We start from the raw sequence: 14,680 nt of genomic DNA on the forward strand, positions 1-14,680 counted from the left end.
CCCACCTGCGCATGACTGTCCTGATGCTTAGAGCACCTTATGGCTTTTCCTTCCTTGGGACAGAGAATGAGAAAACACTGATGTTTTTCCTGAATTTGATCCACAGTTTGGCTTTCTCTCTAAGTCCTGAGACTTCAGTTATCTGAGTTTTACATTTTCCTTCACCTGTACTGCCTTAGCAAATAGGGGGAGCAGGAGCAGGAACAGGAGCAGATCAGGAGCAGCAAGGCTGGAGCAGGAGAACACGGGAGCTTTCCCTGTCCTGCAGGAATTGCTTTGGCTGCTCTGTATCTTTAAGGGGCTGACCCTATCCCACGGGGAGCCGCTATAAAGGCAGGTAGGCAGCAGTGCCCTGCTCAGGGAGCTGGAGCCAAGCAGGGGCAGCTCCCAAAATGACTGGCCACCACAGTTGGGGATATGGGCAGGCTGACGGTAGGTTATGGCATTTCTGTGCTGCATCTCTCTGTCTTCCCCCACTCGTTTTCTTTCTAGAGCTGTTGCCTGAGCCCTGCAGAGCTGCCTGCATTTTGATGTCTGCAAGAATCAAGTATATACAGCAGGTAATTAATTACTTTATTGATCATCAATAGCACCCAGAAAGTGGCACCAAAAGATGTGCAAGTTTACATCTGCTGCCTTTCAGTGTTGCAATCAACATTCCTAAACTGAGGGAAGCAGTTTGAATGCTTTGGGTTTTTTTCAGACTGCAGATATTACAGATGGGTCCCTTTCCAAAATGCTGTTATAAAAAAGATTACCTGTATCTCTCTCCAAAAGCAATTCTATTAGGTAAAGAAGATTTAGTAGAGCAGTAATAGATCTCCTAATTCTGTGCAGTTGCTGAAATGAGCTATCTAGGCTTTCATAAAAGTGAATAAAATAAGCTATATGTTATGTATGTCTAGTACATCAATAAATTGTACAGATCAGTATCAGATCTCTTACAGAACAAGTTATGCTTTCTGATTTGACAGTTTTTAATTTAGTCCTCCTCCTTTGCTTCCCACCTCCAAGGATGTGTGTGTCACAGCACAAGGGGGGATGTGGAGCTCCTGAAGAATTGCCACAGTAGCATCATGTAGTGCCTGGATCCTTTACCGACAGGGTGGATGAGTGACTGATGCTGGCCAATGAAACAATTGCATAACTTGCAGGAGTCTCTCTCCTTGCAGCAATTATTTTAGCTGCTGAGTGTCCAACAAGAGTCTTTTGGATAACCTTCAGGGGCCAGTCTCTTTTTTTAACAGCAATTCCTTTAGTTTCTGTGAGTCTGAAAGCAAGTTTGAATACCAAGTGAAGCTGGTTAGTGCTAGTAAGTAATGTTATGTATTTGTGCTTGTAGCTAGGCGTAATAGAGCCATGGATACTCTTATGAAGTTTGTGAGAGCTGAATGATGTTGCCTTAGCTTGTGCAAGAGCATTTAATTCTTAAATCTGCTTTCTATGCAGGCTGAGAAAAGATATTATTTTATAAGCTTAGCAGAAAGTGTCAAAGCCAAGTAACAGTGTAATAGATCACTGTTGTGTTATGTAAACTCAAGGAGGCTAAATACCTGTGCTTGATTTAAAAAAAAACTTCCCCTTGTGGAAGTATGTGAGATTGCTACAATTAAAAATGTGCTTCTTGAGAATCCCGAAGTACAATTGTTACTGTTATACTTCATGCACAGAAGCAACTCACTACCATAGCAAAGTAGAAAATGAGCCATAAGAAAAAGGAATTATTTTATATGGATAAGCTTTTGTTATCTCAAATGGCTTAAGAGTCTTCCAGCTCTGGCAGCAGAGTTCTGCTATTAAATTGGGCTTTTCCCCCTCTTCATTGAGGTCAGGAAGTCTCAAAGTGTTAATTATCATCCTGTATCCTTCACTCAGGTTAGAAAGATACCATAAGGGGCATGAGTGAAGAATGGAGCTGTCTTAAAGATTTACTGCAGTCATAAAATTATTTTAAAAATAACTGCATAGTCAGTAGCTAAGAGACTGAGTCATCTGCATCTAATTTGAATTGCTGGAGCTTTTATACTCTCTTTCCCAGGGAGAATTAAATGCCTTTTCTTTGGGGAGTGTGTTTGTGCATGCAAATGTTTACACCTGTACCCACCTTGGAACACCTTATCAAGGTAACTGCAACCTCTGCAGAGAGAGATTGGCACAAGTGACTAGGGGTACGACAGTGTTGATGTGCCATGATCTCCTTGGTGTGTTCTGGACAAGATATTTGAATCCCCATCTTGTTGGAGCCTGCTTGTGCTAATAAAACCACACCAGCCTAGAATTTAAATTAATTTCTCACATTCCAAACACTGGAGTCACTCTTGCTGAGGAAGCCTCCTGAAAGCCCATAAGGACCATTGTGTGTATGGTGGGAAGGAAATAATGCTGCTTTCCTTTGCTTGCTGTTGAAGGCCCTTCTGAGTGGCACAAAGCTTACCCCATTGCCCAGGGGAACCGCCAGTCCCCCATCGACATCGACTCTGCACGGGCAGTTTATGACCCCAGTCTGCAGCCGCTTGTCATCTCCTACGAGTCCTGCACCTCCCTCAGCATCTCCAACACCGGCCACTCCGTCATGGTGGAGTTTGAGGACACTGATGACAGGACAGGTGAGACTAGCACGGCCAGCTAACTCAGAACACCAGCTTGGGACTTAGTGGTGGAAGTAATTAAGTACATTCTGTACAGAGTAACTTCTATGATGTATAATTTCAGTTTAGAACAAGGCATGTGACTGCAGCCATTTATATTTTGTCTTCACTTGGAGCCTCTCTAGCAATGCAATATCACAGATCAATACATGTTTCTTCAGTAGGAAAAGCTCTTGCATCAGGAAAATGAGAAGTTTGATTGCAGTCCTTTTCTTTTAGATGAGAATTGAAGTTTGCTGGGCATCTCTCCAGCACTGCCAGACCACATCCAGCACCCAGAGCAGGGATATAAGCTCCTCGGTGCTTGGTTTGTGATCACCCCAATCAAAGATGCCAACTCACGTGCCAGCTCTGGCCCAGTGCTCAGCTCCCACCCACAGGGAAGGGAAGAGGATAAGCAGAGCTGGGTCATGCAGCACAGTCCTCATAATTATTGTACCAGTTTGTACCTGGATAGGTCACTGTAACCTTGCAATTTTTTTCCTCCCTGACTTGTAGCACTTTGGTTTCTTCAGAAATTAGAAAATCTTCAGCTTATTCTGGGTTCTGAGTTGGTAGCAGCCAACTTTGGATGTTGGACTGTCTGCAGTTGTACATTATTCTTGTCTCAGCCCTTGGCAGAGAATGTAAATTCTTTAAGTGATTGATTATTTCTTCTGTTAGGTCTGTTTCCATGGTAGACTGTGCTTTTACATCTGGGGGTAGGGGAAGAGCATTCAAATAAGAGATAATAAAGCAGCTGATAAATAGGAAGAGTACATTAGAAAAAACAAAACAAAAAGAACTGGAACAATTTTTAAACCTATCAGCTGATTTCATCTTCCTTTTGGGTGTGCTGATTGATGCAAGCTAAATAGGATATCTTGCTATTGAAAACAAATTACTTTTTCTGTGAAGTGGCTTGTCTGTCCTGGTAACCCTTTGAAATAAGGGCTAAAGGTTAATATTCCAGATATCTTGTTTTAAAATTTCTCTTCCGGAATGAATTCAAGAACCTGCCCAATGAGATGGTCAAGTTTTTAAGCATCTTATCTTTACTGAATTTGCAAAGAAGACTGGGTGAGCATTTTCCATTTTTACTGCACAGATCTGTTCAGAATGTCACCCTATAAATAGAGTTTGTAAAACCTCTCTGGAAGTATTATCTTAGTTTGGTAATTACTTTAATGCAATTTTCAGCTGAACTGTATCTGTGTAACAGTGAACTTCATTCAGCTTCAGAAGTTTAACATCTATTACTCTGAATTTAGAGGCACAAAGCACCTGCCAGGAATGAGACCCTTTCTACACTAAGCATGTCTTGTTTCAATAGCACTTTTTCAAGGAAGATGACTGCTAGGAGTGGGAAACATGGTTTAAACTGCTTTTCGTTGTGTTGAAATAGATCTAGTGACTCAAAGATCTGCATAAATGACATAATAGAATTTTGACAGTAATCCATAATAGCTAAATTTCTTAAAATATTAGGGACAGGTGATGCATTCTTTTGCTAACTTTAGAAAAACATGCTAGCAGTATTTATATCCTTAATTAATACTACAACCTTTGCTTTGGCAAGGCCAGTTTCCTGCATACAGGCCAGCTGAAAGCATGTACATGTGGTAGCACCACACAAGCCCCAGCTTTCACTCTTTAAATAAAATGTTATGAACTGCACTGAGGATACAAGCTTTACAGATGTTAAATGTAATTTTAATTTTCTTAATGTGAGACTCTGATCAGCTCTTGAGGTCTGTTGGGCAAAATGTATTGGATTTGGTGGCATATAAAATTACAGGGATTACTGATGCTGTGATAAAATATCTTCTATAGGTGGCATCTTAAACATTCCTCTGTGCTTAGGTGTTATTTCTAAATGATGTATGAAGTGTCTCTGTGGCATTTCCTTACCTTTAGAAGGTGATTTGAGGTTAAGTGGTGTCATGTGAAGTGCCAGCTATTATATTTCCTCTTTTATGGGATCAGGTATTTAAAGGAAATAGAATATAGATAAACTCCACTGGAAGTAAAGATACTGTAAGAAGGAAATGCTTAGCTGACCTGTCTAGCTGATGCTCAGGGTATAAGGTTTCCTTAGAGCTTTCTCCTCTCCAGGTGAACAATCCCAGCTCTGCCAGCCTTTCCTCCCAGCAGAGTTGCTCCATCTCTCTGCTCATCCTGGTGCCTCCTCTGGGCTCTCTGCAGCAGCTCCAGGTCCCGGTTGTGCTGGTCCCAGGGCTGGGGCAGCTCTGCAGGTGGAGGTGGGGTCTCACCTGAGGGGCAGAATCCCCTCCCCTGCTGCCCATGCTGGGGCTCAGCCCAGGGCAGGGGGGTTTCAGGGCTGGAGCAGAGCCAGTTCTCACCCACAGCACCCCCAGGTCCCTCTCCCAGGGCTACTCCATCTGTTCCACTTGTATTTATTGTGTTTTGTATTTATTGTGTTTAAAGGCATAAGGTGGTTACCACATCTTCATGTGTCAAATATGCTCTTTCAAGAAAGCTACAAATTCTCTAAAGATAGCCACACAGTGTTTTTAATTTACATTTTCAAATGAGTTTTGATGCACTCCATTAGTAAATCCATCCCTCTTAAATGCCTGGATGATGCATCTTTTGCATGCTGGCAGCTGGGAGAGCCTGCTGGCTTTTTTCCGCTATTGCGCCAACGGTGATTAGTTTAACTAGCAGGAAGCTAAAAAGCCAGAATGCTTAAGCTTTCTTCTCCTGAATTTTATTTCTTCTTTTTATTCTTCTGCCCAGCAATCAGTGGAGGGCCCTTTCAGAATCCATTCCGGCTAAAGCAATTCCACTTCCACTGGGGCACCACACACAGCCAGGGATCAGAGCACACCATTGATGGAAAACCTTTTCCCTGTGAGGTAAGGATGTGTTTTCACAGATGAGATTATTTCATGCAAATGATGTTGTCTCATGACTTTGTCTGCAGTGCAGGCAGAATTAGGATTCTCATTCCTTGCTCACCATGGGTAGGTCAGCCATCCCTGCCCTCCTCAGCTGGATGGGGAGAGGAGAGATAAGGACATAAGGAAAGGCATGTGAGTCGGGATAAAGGCAGGGAGAGCTCCCTCACCAGTTACTGACACAGCAAAACAAAAAAAAATCTATTAACAACCAAATCAGAGTAGGATAATGGCAAATAAAAACTAAATCTTAAAACAGCTTCTCCTTGCCCCTCCTTTCTTCCTGGGTTTATCTTCACTCCCAGCTTTCTCCACCTCTCCCCCGAGTGGTGCAGGGGATGGGGGCTGTGCTCAGCTCATCCCAGGTTGTCTCTGCTGCTCCTTCCTCCTCAGGGGAAGGGCTCCTCACATCTTCCAGTGCTCCAGTGTGGGGTCCTTCCCACAGGAGACAGTGAGCTCCTTGAGGTTCTCCAGCCTGGTCCTTTCCATGGGTGCAGTCAGTCCTTCAGGAGCTGCTCCAGCCTGGTCCTTTCCATGGGTGCAGTCAGTCCTTCAGGAGCTGCTCCAGCCTGGTCCTTTCCATGGGTGCAGTCAGCCCTTCAGGAGCTGCTCCAGCCTGGTCCTTTCCATGGGTGCAGTCAGCCCTTCAGGAGCTGCTCCAGCCTGGTCCTTTCCATGGGTACAGTCAGTCCTTCAGGAGCTGCTCCAGCCTGGTCCTTTCCTTGTGATCACGAGCTGGGGAAGCTTCTGGCAGTTTCTCACAGAAGCCACCCCTGTACCCTCCCACTCCCAAAGCCTGGCCATGCCACCCCCGTGTGGGCTGTTACAGAAAAACACTTGCCTGGTTCCTGCCCACACTCATGGACCTGTCCAAAGGATTGAACTTCTTCACGTTTCCAGCAAAGCCTTTGACACAAAACTGTTCTGTTATGAATAACTGTTAGTGCTATCAATGAGAAACCACGTTCATAACTTTGATTACTAATTTAATTCTTATTTGTTATTTTTCTTTAAAGCTCCACTTAGTACATTGGAATGCCAGAAAATATGCAACATTTGGAGAGGCAGCAGCAGCTCCAGATGGCTTGGCAGTAGTTGGTGTTTTCTTGGAGGTAAGAACTGCAAAAATAGCATGTTTACATGATAAAAAGCATTATGCTGTAAAATGTTTGAGGACTATGCCACATATTTAAGAAGTGCTTAAGGAAAACAGATTACTTACTGGAAGCATTAATGCATTACAAATTGCTGATAAACTTTGGTAGGAATGTTAAGATTTGGGTAAGAAAACAACCCCTAATTAAAGCATAGTTGTAGTCCTTATTTAACCTGTCTATTCCATTCTTTTAGATTGGAAAAGAACATGCCAGTATGAACAGACTCACTGATGCTTTGTACATGGTAAAATTTAAAGTAAGTTCTAAGCTCTTTAAATTTGCTTCTGGGATATCCTTTTAACAATCATGCTCATGTACATCTTTGAGCCAAAAATGAAAAATCACTTGCCCACAGATCCTCCCATAACTAGAATATAACTGTAGTTGTAGCTTCTTTTTCCCCTCCAAAGTTCATATTATTTTCCTAATCTCAGGTGCCTCACAAGGCCATGCTGACCCCACTGGTCATCCAGAGGTTTTGAATTTCCCAAAAACTCTAAAATCTACAGCTCCCTGACCCTTGAGACTCAGCTCTTAGATTCAGCAAAATAATCCTTTTCCACTGAGCCTCTGCTGGCACAAGTTGAAGTTGCTTGTTTGTCTTTGCTGCAGAGCTCTGTCAGGGATGATCTCACTGAGGTCCAGGGTTTGTTCCTGAGGTGTTTCTGAGTGACTGAGACCCTTTTGGATGCTCCTACAGGCTGAAGAACATTTCTCTAGACTGTGGTACTTAAGGCAATCGCTACTTTAGGCAGCACCCCCTTCTATTTCTACCAATCTTTTGGTTGATGTACCTTCCTCTATCAATGCATCTTCCTCTAATTCTAGATTTGAAGGTTTGATTTTTTTTTTTTTAAGCAAATACTTAGAATAGCAGACAATGACTATAGGATTTAAATTTCCCTACTAAAACAGACGAGAAAGTAATGAAACAAGGACTTATGCCATGATATTATCTATACTCACACTGAACACTACATACAGAACACACTTCCTGCATTATTTTTGGGCCTGTTGTGACAAGAGGTGAATTTTGGTAGAGACAATGGTGCAAGACCTCAAAGTCCGGTAAGCCAGCATTAGGCATCACACATGCCATCTACTTTTGGCTAACAGTTATAAGGCAGCCAAACCTTTACAGAATTCTCCTTTCCCCTATTTTTAGTGTTACTTTAACATTTTCTTCTCTTTCAAAGAAGTTTTTTTACCTGCACTTAAAAGTAAAAGGATACATTTAAAGTCTATTTTCTTTTCCCAGGGAACAAAAGCTCAGTTTAGAGGCTTCAACCCTAAATGTCTCCTGCCCTTGAGTCTAGATTATTGGACATACCTCGGTTCTCTGACAACCCCACCCCTTAATGAGAGTGTGACATGGATAGTGCTGAAAGAACCTATAAGAATCTCTGTGAAACAGGTAACTTTCTGATACTCTGTTATTGTAGCATTCAATGCTGGATAAGCAGGCAAAGACTGTTTTGAATTGAAACGAGGCTAAGTTAAAAGTCTCTGAATATTTGGCCTGTTCGATCCTCAGGGCTTCTGTTATTTTCTATTTATACACTCTAGGAGTTTTGCTTGAACCTGTTCCATTAACTGATTAAAATATACTGAATATTTCCTTTTAGTCCTATTAAAAAAAAAAAAATACTGTTGATTGCCCTCTTGAGTGGTGAATTGTTTCCCCTGAACTTCCAGCTGGAGAAATTCCGCATGCTGCTCTTCACCGGTGAGGAAGACCAGAGGATCCAAATGGCCAATAACTTTCGCCCCCCTCAGCCTCTGAAGGGGAGAATTGTTCGAGCTTCCTTCAAGGCCTGAAGAAAACTGATAATGGTCCTGAGATATCCAAGAGCTTCCACACATGAGATACTCTAAACAGAAACTCTGGTCTACAGACCACTCATGGAACACACAAGACAGGCATTTCCAAGAACCCTCTGCTTGGACGTGGACAATCTTCTGGCTTTCTATTTTATTTGAAGTGCTCATTCTTTGGAGAAATGGCATCTTTTTAACCAGCACTATTTAATATAAGGGATAGCTGAGTGAACTAGGCTGTTATCCAAGACCTGAAACTCTATAAAATTAAAATGACATTAAAATACAACTTGATATGGAATCCAACTTGAAGTGGAAAATTGTGTAGTGATCTACTAATGCTGATGACCACAATTTCTACTTGTCTCATTTAATATATGAGGAAATAGTAATCAAGAATTTTGGACAAATTTGACTTAAATTTTCCTTACTGATCTGTTGTTACCATTTGCTGAGCTCTGGTTTAAAGATTGCTTTCACTGTATTCTTGGTGCCTGATGACACAGCATGTATGAATAGCACTAGAGAAAAGTTCTTTACTTGCCTCAACTAGGCCCTGGTATGAAAATTAAATATATATTTTAAATCTACTGTTCTAAGATGCTATCTTACAACGTAATGCTGTGTTGAAAAGCAGAGCAGTTTACTGCGGTGTTATTTAGGTATTTGTCCTTTCAGCCCATACAGAACACAGGACCACAGTGCCCTGGTCAGGGTCAGTTTGGTTGAAGAGTTCCTCTGTAGCGATCCAGGTATGTTTGTGTTCCTCACTTGCTCAGATTCTACCTCAGCTCAGTGCTATGCTCTGCAATATGACCTCCTTCAGTGTCTGCCCTACAGAGAGCAGGTATTTTGTTTCCTTTAGGGACCTTACATGGGTAGATCTTGTCTGCCCTGAGTGTGCATTGCTGCACAGAGCCTCCCTGCCCCCAGGCTGCCTGGCAGGGATGCTCCCTGCACACATGAGGCTTCAGCACTCCTGAATCCTTTTACCTCTGCAAAATTGCTTTAGAACAGCCATGTGTTGGTTCTGCAGCTTAGTGACAAAATTCTGACTCTGGTACTCAATACTGTGATGTTCTCTGTGACTACCCACAGTCAATTCCCAGCTCCTTGAGTTCTGGGCCTCACATGGCCTGTTCTGTCTGTGTAGTTCAGGTAGACATTGCTGATGTTGATCACTTTCTGTCAGCTGAGATGGAGAAATCAGGATGTACAAGGCCAAGGAAAGTGGGGAGAAGGGAGAACAGCAGCTGCTGTGGCTGTTCCCCTTTCTCCAGGGAAGGATGACATGAGGTGTGAAGCACAGTACAAGGAGCGAAAGACTGGAATTCTGCTCCTCAAATCTCCACGGTTTTTCTGGTACACTGACCTAAAACTTTGATTCTCAGTTTCCTCTTATGTAGAAAGAGGGTAACACTGACTTCTACCTCACAGGGCTGTTGTGAGGGCTAATTCAGCATTGTTTTAGATGTGAGATTCCTATCCAGGAAACGCTAAAGGCAATGGAAAATCCTTACAAAATGCAATGGTTTTAGCTATTATGAATGTATTATGAACTTTGCTAGTAATGCAAACCGGTATTGTAGAAACTCTATTTAATGTATCTTAATTTCTTTAACAAATTAAATAAATGAGACTTTAAAATCATGTGTGCATATCTTCATCCTTCTTTTTGAGAAGACCCACCTCTCCTTACTTACAGCATCATTTTTCTTGGACTTGCATTAACAGAAATTGTTTGTTTTCAACAGGTGCATCTCTTTTGGATCAAGGAATGCTTTGACTGTTTATCTTCAGTTCTACAGAAACTTTCCCTAAGCTACTGTGGAATGATCTAAGTACAGATAAGAGTTATCCCTCCCAAGTTTGTGGACATGTTTTTAAATTCTAGAAATTATTTCTGACACCTTTTTAGTCTATATCACAGTTCTTGCAATCTTCTGGGATTAACAGTTTCTATTTCAGCTTAATCCTTTCACTTAAGTTATAACATACTGTATACCTTGAATGACTTCTTGCCTAGAGTTCAATTATCATGAAACTTATGTTGCTGTTAAAATTTACATTAAGAGATGCATTCTAAAATGTAAAAAGTCTTTCAAAAAACCTTACGTTTTGATAGCAAAAAATGTATCGGGGCAAATTTAAAATACTTTTGATTAAAATATAACCAATATTATTTACCTTATGTACCATAATCAAGCTATTCCAACACTGCTGCATTAATATTAGTACAGGTGTTCAGAGAGCAGGTCAAATTCAGCATTTTCAGTGTTCTCCTCTCATTTTAGGCATAGGTGGAAGTTTCTGCTCCCTGTCTCTCACAAGAGGTAAAGAGAGCTTGTGCACTGAAACTTTGTCCAGTTTTCCCCAACTCCAACCCCTCAATCTAAAAAAAAGTTTATTTATGCCCAGAACATGTCGGCTGTGACCTTGCACACAGTACTTAAATTTCTTTGAGAGTGGTTTATTCATGAACAGCAGGATAATGTTTAGCTTACACAGTTACACAGTAAAAGTTCAGCTTTAAATGCTGCATTGCCCCAAGGTGTTCAGTTCCAGGGAGAAACTGAATGGTACCTTCCTGCAGAAATACATTTGATTTTGCTTACAGGGTTTTTTGGTTGTTTGGGTTGGGTTTTTTTCAGTTGTTGTATGGAAGAACATGATCTATTTTTTACCACAGGGAAGTAAAATATAAAGGACTTTTATATCCTTTGTTTTTTGAGATCCTGATCATCCAATAAAAGCCACAACTATTGTATTGGATAAACACCTATTTAATACACTTCATTTATTTTGAGACTGAACAATTCTAAAACATGAGCTATCCTTACCTTTTAAAAAATGGGAGCTGACTGTAATTATTCCAGCAAGAGTTCACCTACCTTCTCCTGGGCTTGCAACCATCCTGACTGAGAGAACAGAGGCCTCACATTTAGAACAGCAACTGAACTTGCACAGTGATAAAAGCTAGATTAAAAATGCCATCTAGTGGCTCTCCTTCTCTTTCTTGCCACGATGCTTAAAACAATTGTTAAGACCCATTCAGTCAAAATACAACAGATGAGAGAATTTAATTCTGACAATAATTATTTGTAAAGATATGAGTGATTGCCATTGAAAACCCCTTGCTGGCTCTGTATATGTAGTCATTGAAACTCCTTCCTCAGATAAAAATCAGTCTGACAAAAAAAACTCCATAAACCAGTTACCATTTTTTGTTACTCATTTCACTGCTGAGCAGAGAGGTCCTCTGCTTGATGAGCTGCACACTCTTTTAACTTTAGCTTTTAAACTTTAATAGCTGTAGTTACAGTTCAACTTTGGGGTTTTTCCCCAATCTCTTGCAAGCAGAAAGATTTTTAGGCAGTTTCCATCATACAGTTGCTATGATGTAGCAGATTTATATAGATAAGTTTCATGATGAGGGTAAATTAATCCAAATACAAGAACTGGGGAAAGGTTTTGTGAGGTACCTCAACACCAGATAGTGCTCTTGCCAGAGTTCAAAGGTCAGAAAGATAAAAAAGGGAATATTTCAGGAAAAAACACAGATAAGCCTGAAGAAAATGGGGTGTTATCTTATACCTCAGTGTAGCTGCTTTCCTCTCTGAATTCCTCTGCATGCAGAAGCAACCATTTAGTAACAGCACCAAGCATCGAAGGACTCTCTCTGCTCTGCCTGGGAGAGTGGGGCTCTCACACTTTTCTTGCTTACCCCGAGGAAAGCACAACAGAATATGGAACCTGACTGACTTGCACAGCTGTAAGTCAGGGAACTTTCACTCCTCTGATGTTCCATTTATGCTGCTACCTGCACTGCATTTGACATTTAGTAAAATTTCAGCATCTTACTCCAGGTTGTGAACAGCAAAATAGTAATGCAAATCATTTAATTTCATATCGACTCAGTGGAATATTAAATAAAATTTAGGAGCCAGCTCATCCTGTTTGTCTGTTGGAGGAGGAGAAGGTGGAAGGAGGAGAGAGGGGAAAGGAATATAATCACTTTTTTTACCCATGAGCACTTCTTCCCAAGACACAAGACTTTCCTGGACTTGAAAACTGACCCCAAGAAATGTAAATTTACTTTTACAGTGGTACAGAACCTTCATGAACATTTGTTTGTTTAACTAAAACCATTTTAAGCAACATCCAATAGAAATGATCCATGTGGCATTCAGATCCCATTACAGCAACTGGAAAGACCTTTGCACCAGTGCAATTACATTGACTTAAACTGGGTCTTCAGATTAACCCCCGCAACTCCAGACACTGCTGAGCCTCTGCTGCAACAGGAGAGGCTAAATGAAGCTGGAGAGCTGGAATTGCAGCTTTCCTACAATTAATTGTCCATGGTGTTTACCTCTGTTCATCTATGTTTCTTGCAGCTTGCCTTCTTTCCTAGCATTTGAGCGTTTGGTTTCAATTACTTATGAAGATCAGACAGGAAATAGCTGCAACCAAACTCAAAAGTGCAGTTGCTCTAACAGACCTAGAGCCTCCTTCATTTCTCCATTTGTTTGTGGGTTTTATGTGGTTCTAATAAGAGATTTCGGCATCTGTGGTGCCAATTTGCCTTTTGTGAAAATCCAAAATGTAATATACAGCAGATGAAATGTCATTATTCACAGGGCAAGATACAGCCAGCAAACAGGGCACATTCTTAAAGGTGCTCAGCAGGAAGGTGTTTTTTGGGCTGGTGCTGTTTCCTTTCCAAAAGCTGGTTGTTAGACTTTAGAGCTTTTTGTGCAAAAAGCACCAAACTCAGTCTGTGTTCTCTGAGATGGGCCAGAGAGACAGTTCGTCCAAAGGACCCACCTTCCTTTGCATGTTCACAAGTTTCCAAAGGGTTTGGATCTATTGCTGTTTTCTAATCTGTATCACTAGGCTGAGTCTCTTAATTGCAGAAAAACTTCTGAAAACTAGGAAATTACTTTTAGTAGTAGTTTACTAATTTTCTTTGGATTCAAACTTTTTGCTGCTGGTCAGTTTTTTGACAAAAAGCATTAGCTATTTGTTAGAAATATTAGTCCAATTTTTAACTTGCTTTTTTAGGTATATCTGGCTTTAGGGTTTCTGATCTTTGTGTGTCCCCATAACAAGAAATGTTTACAAAGCATCAAGAGTCACCGACTTTTCATGAATATCAACGAGGTCACAGAAAGTAATCCATGCTAGCACCTGCTGTGAAGGCAGTGTGGATGAGGGGCAGCTGTTTGCAGCCTCTGGAAGCAGAAGATATTTAAATTGCACCAAAGTAGCCACAGCCAGTTGTCCAAACAAAGAAGCAGGGGGAAAAATAATATTCCATGGGAAAGAAGAAGGAAACCCCAAATAGTGCAGTCTGGCCTAAACAAGAATACAGAAATTAGTTCAAGAATGTATTTCCACAGAATACCAGAGCTGCTGACTGTACAAGTCAGCAGACAAGGTTGTTCCTTGAAAAAAGTCTAAATATAGGATCTGCTATATTTTACCATATAGCTGTACCTTAATACAATACCTGGAATTAGACTCATTTTCTTATAAATACAGGTAAGGATTTTCTTCTGGTACAGGACTAAAGTTTGCTCACCTATAATCAACAAAGTCAAAACCAAGTAAGTTTTATTTAAATAAAGTAGAGTTCTAATTTTTTCAATGCAAATTAAGAACATAGAGCACTATGGCAACCAAGCACCATTGCTACAGAAATTTGCCATTTTTATTAGCTATTCCTAAAGACATAACCACTGCAAGCCTGAGCAATACAATTTATTTCCTCAGATGATATCAGAGAGTAGAATTTCTACTATTTTTTCCCTTTAATTATATATAATTTCAGTTCATCAGCATAATCAAACAGTCCAAAGCAGAAATCTCAATTAGATATTCTGCCCTGTCAAGTACCTTCAGTATGGTATTCCTTCTTGTGTTTAGAAAGTGTGGAGTGAAAGGGATATCTCCTGCAGGACTGTTAATTGCTTCACCTCCATGTACATGGTTCCTAAGTCACTTCAGCTTATGCATGTGAATTTATGAAATTACTGCATGGGCATGTGAGCAATAAATTACAGTTTTCAGCTGAAGAGAAGCATTTAACCATGGTGGGAGCACAGGAAACTCAGAGCAGTCAGGTTTGTCTTCAGGCTGCTGTGTCAGGCTTCAA

At 41.0% G+C, this 14,680-nt stretch overlaps 2 protein-coding genes across 2 annotated transcripts in view; one reads left to right on the forward strand and one right to left on the reverse strand.

The window, feature by feature from the left end:
- Positions 1–14,680, reverse strand: part of LOC128793524 (uncharacterized) — a 64,599-nt gene that overhangs the window by 31,978 nt on the left and 17,941 nt on the right. The window lies entirely within an intron of this gene.
- On the forward strand, positions 393–10,173 carry CA7 (carbonic anhydrase 7). The gene is made up of 7 exons (XM_053953164.1): positions 393–432; positions 2,409–2,606; positions 5,388–5,506; positions 6,565–6,660; positions 6,899–6,961; positions 7,964–8,119; positions 8,401–10,173. The coding sequence occupies exons 1-7, from the start codon at positions 393–395 to the stop codon at positions 8,521–8,523; spliced, it is 795 nt and encodes a 264-aa protein (XP_053809139.1). The 3' UTR covers positions 8,524–10,173.

Source organism: Vidua chalybeata, chromosome 11, assembly GCF_026979565.1.
Source record: "Vidua chalybeata isolate OUT-0048 chromosome 11, bVidCha1 merged haplotype, whole genome shotgun sequence".
NCBI lineage: Eukaryota > Metazoa > Chordata > Aves > Passeriformes > Viduidae > Vidua > Vidua chalybeata.

Coding starts and splice junctions, on each gene's coding strand:
- CA7 (XM_053953164.1), top strand. CDS start 393: ATGACTGGCCACCACAGTTGGGGATATGGGCAGGCTGACG. Junction 5,507..6,564: donor GAAAACCTTTTCCCTGTGAG/GTAAGGATGTGT, acceptor TTTTCTTTAAAG/CTCCACTTAGTACATTGGAA. Junction 8,120..8,400: donor TAAGAATCTCTGTGAAACAG/GTAACTTTCTGA, acceptor CTGAACTTCCAG/CTGGAGAAATTCCGCATGCT.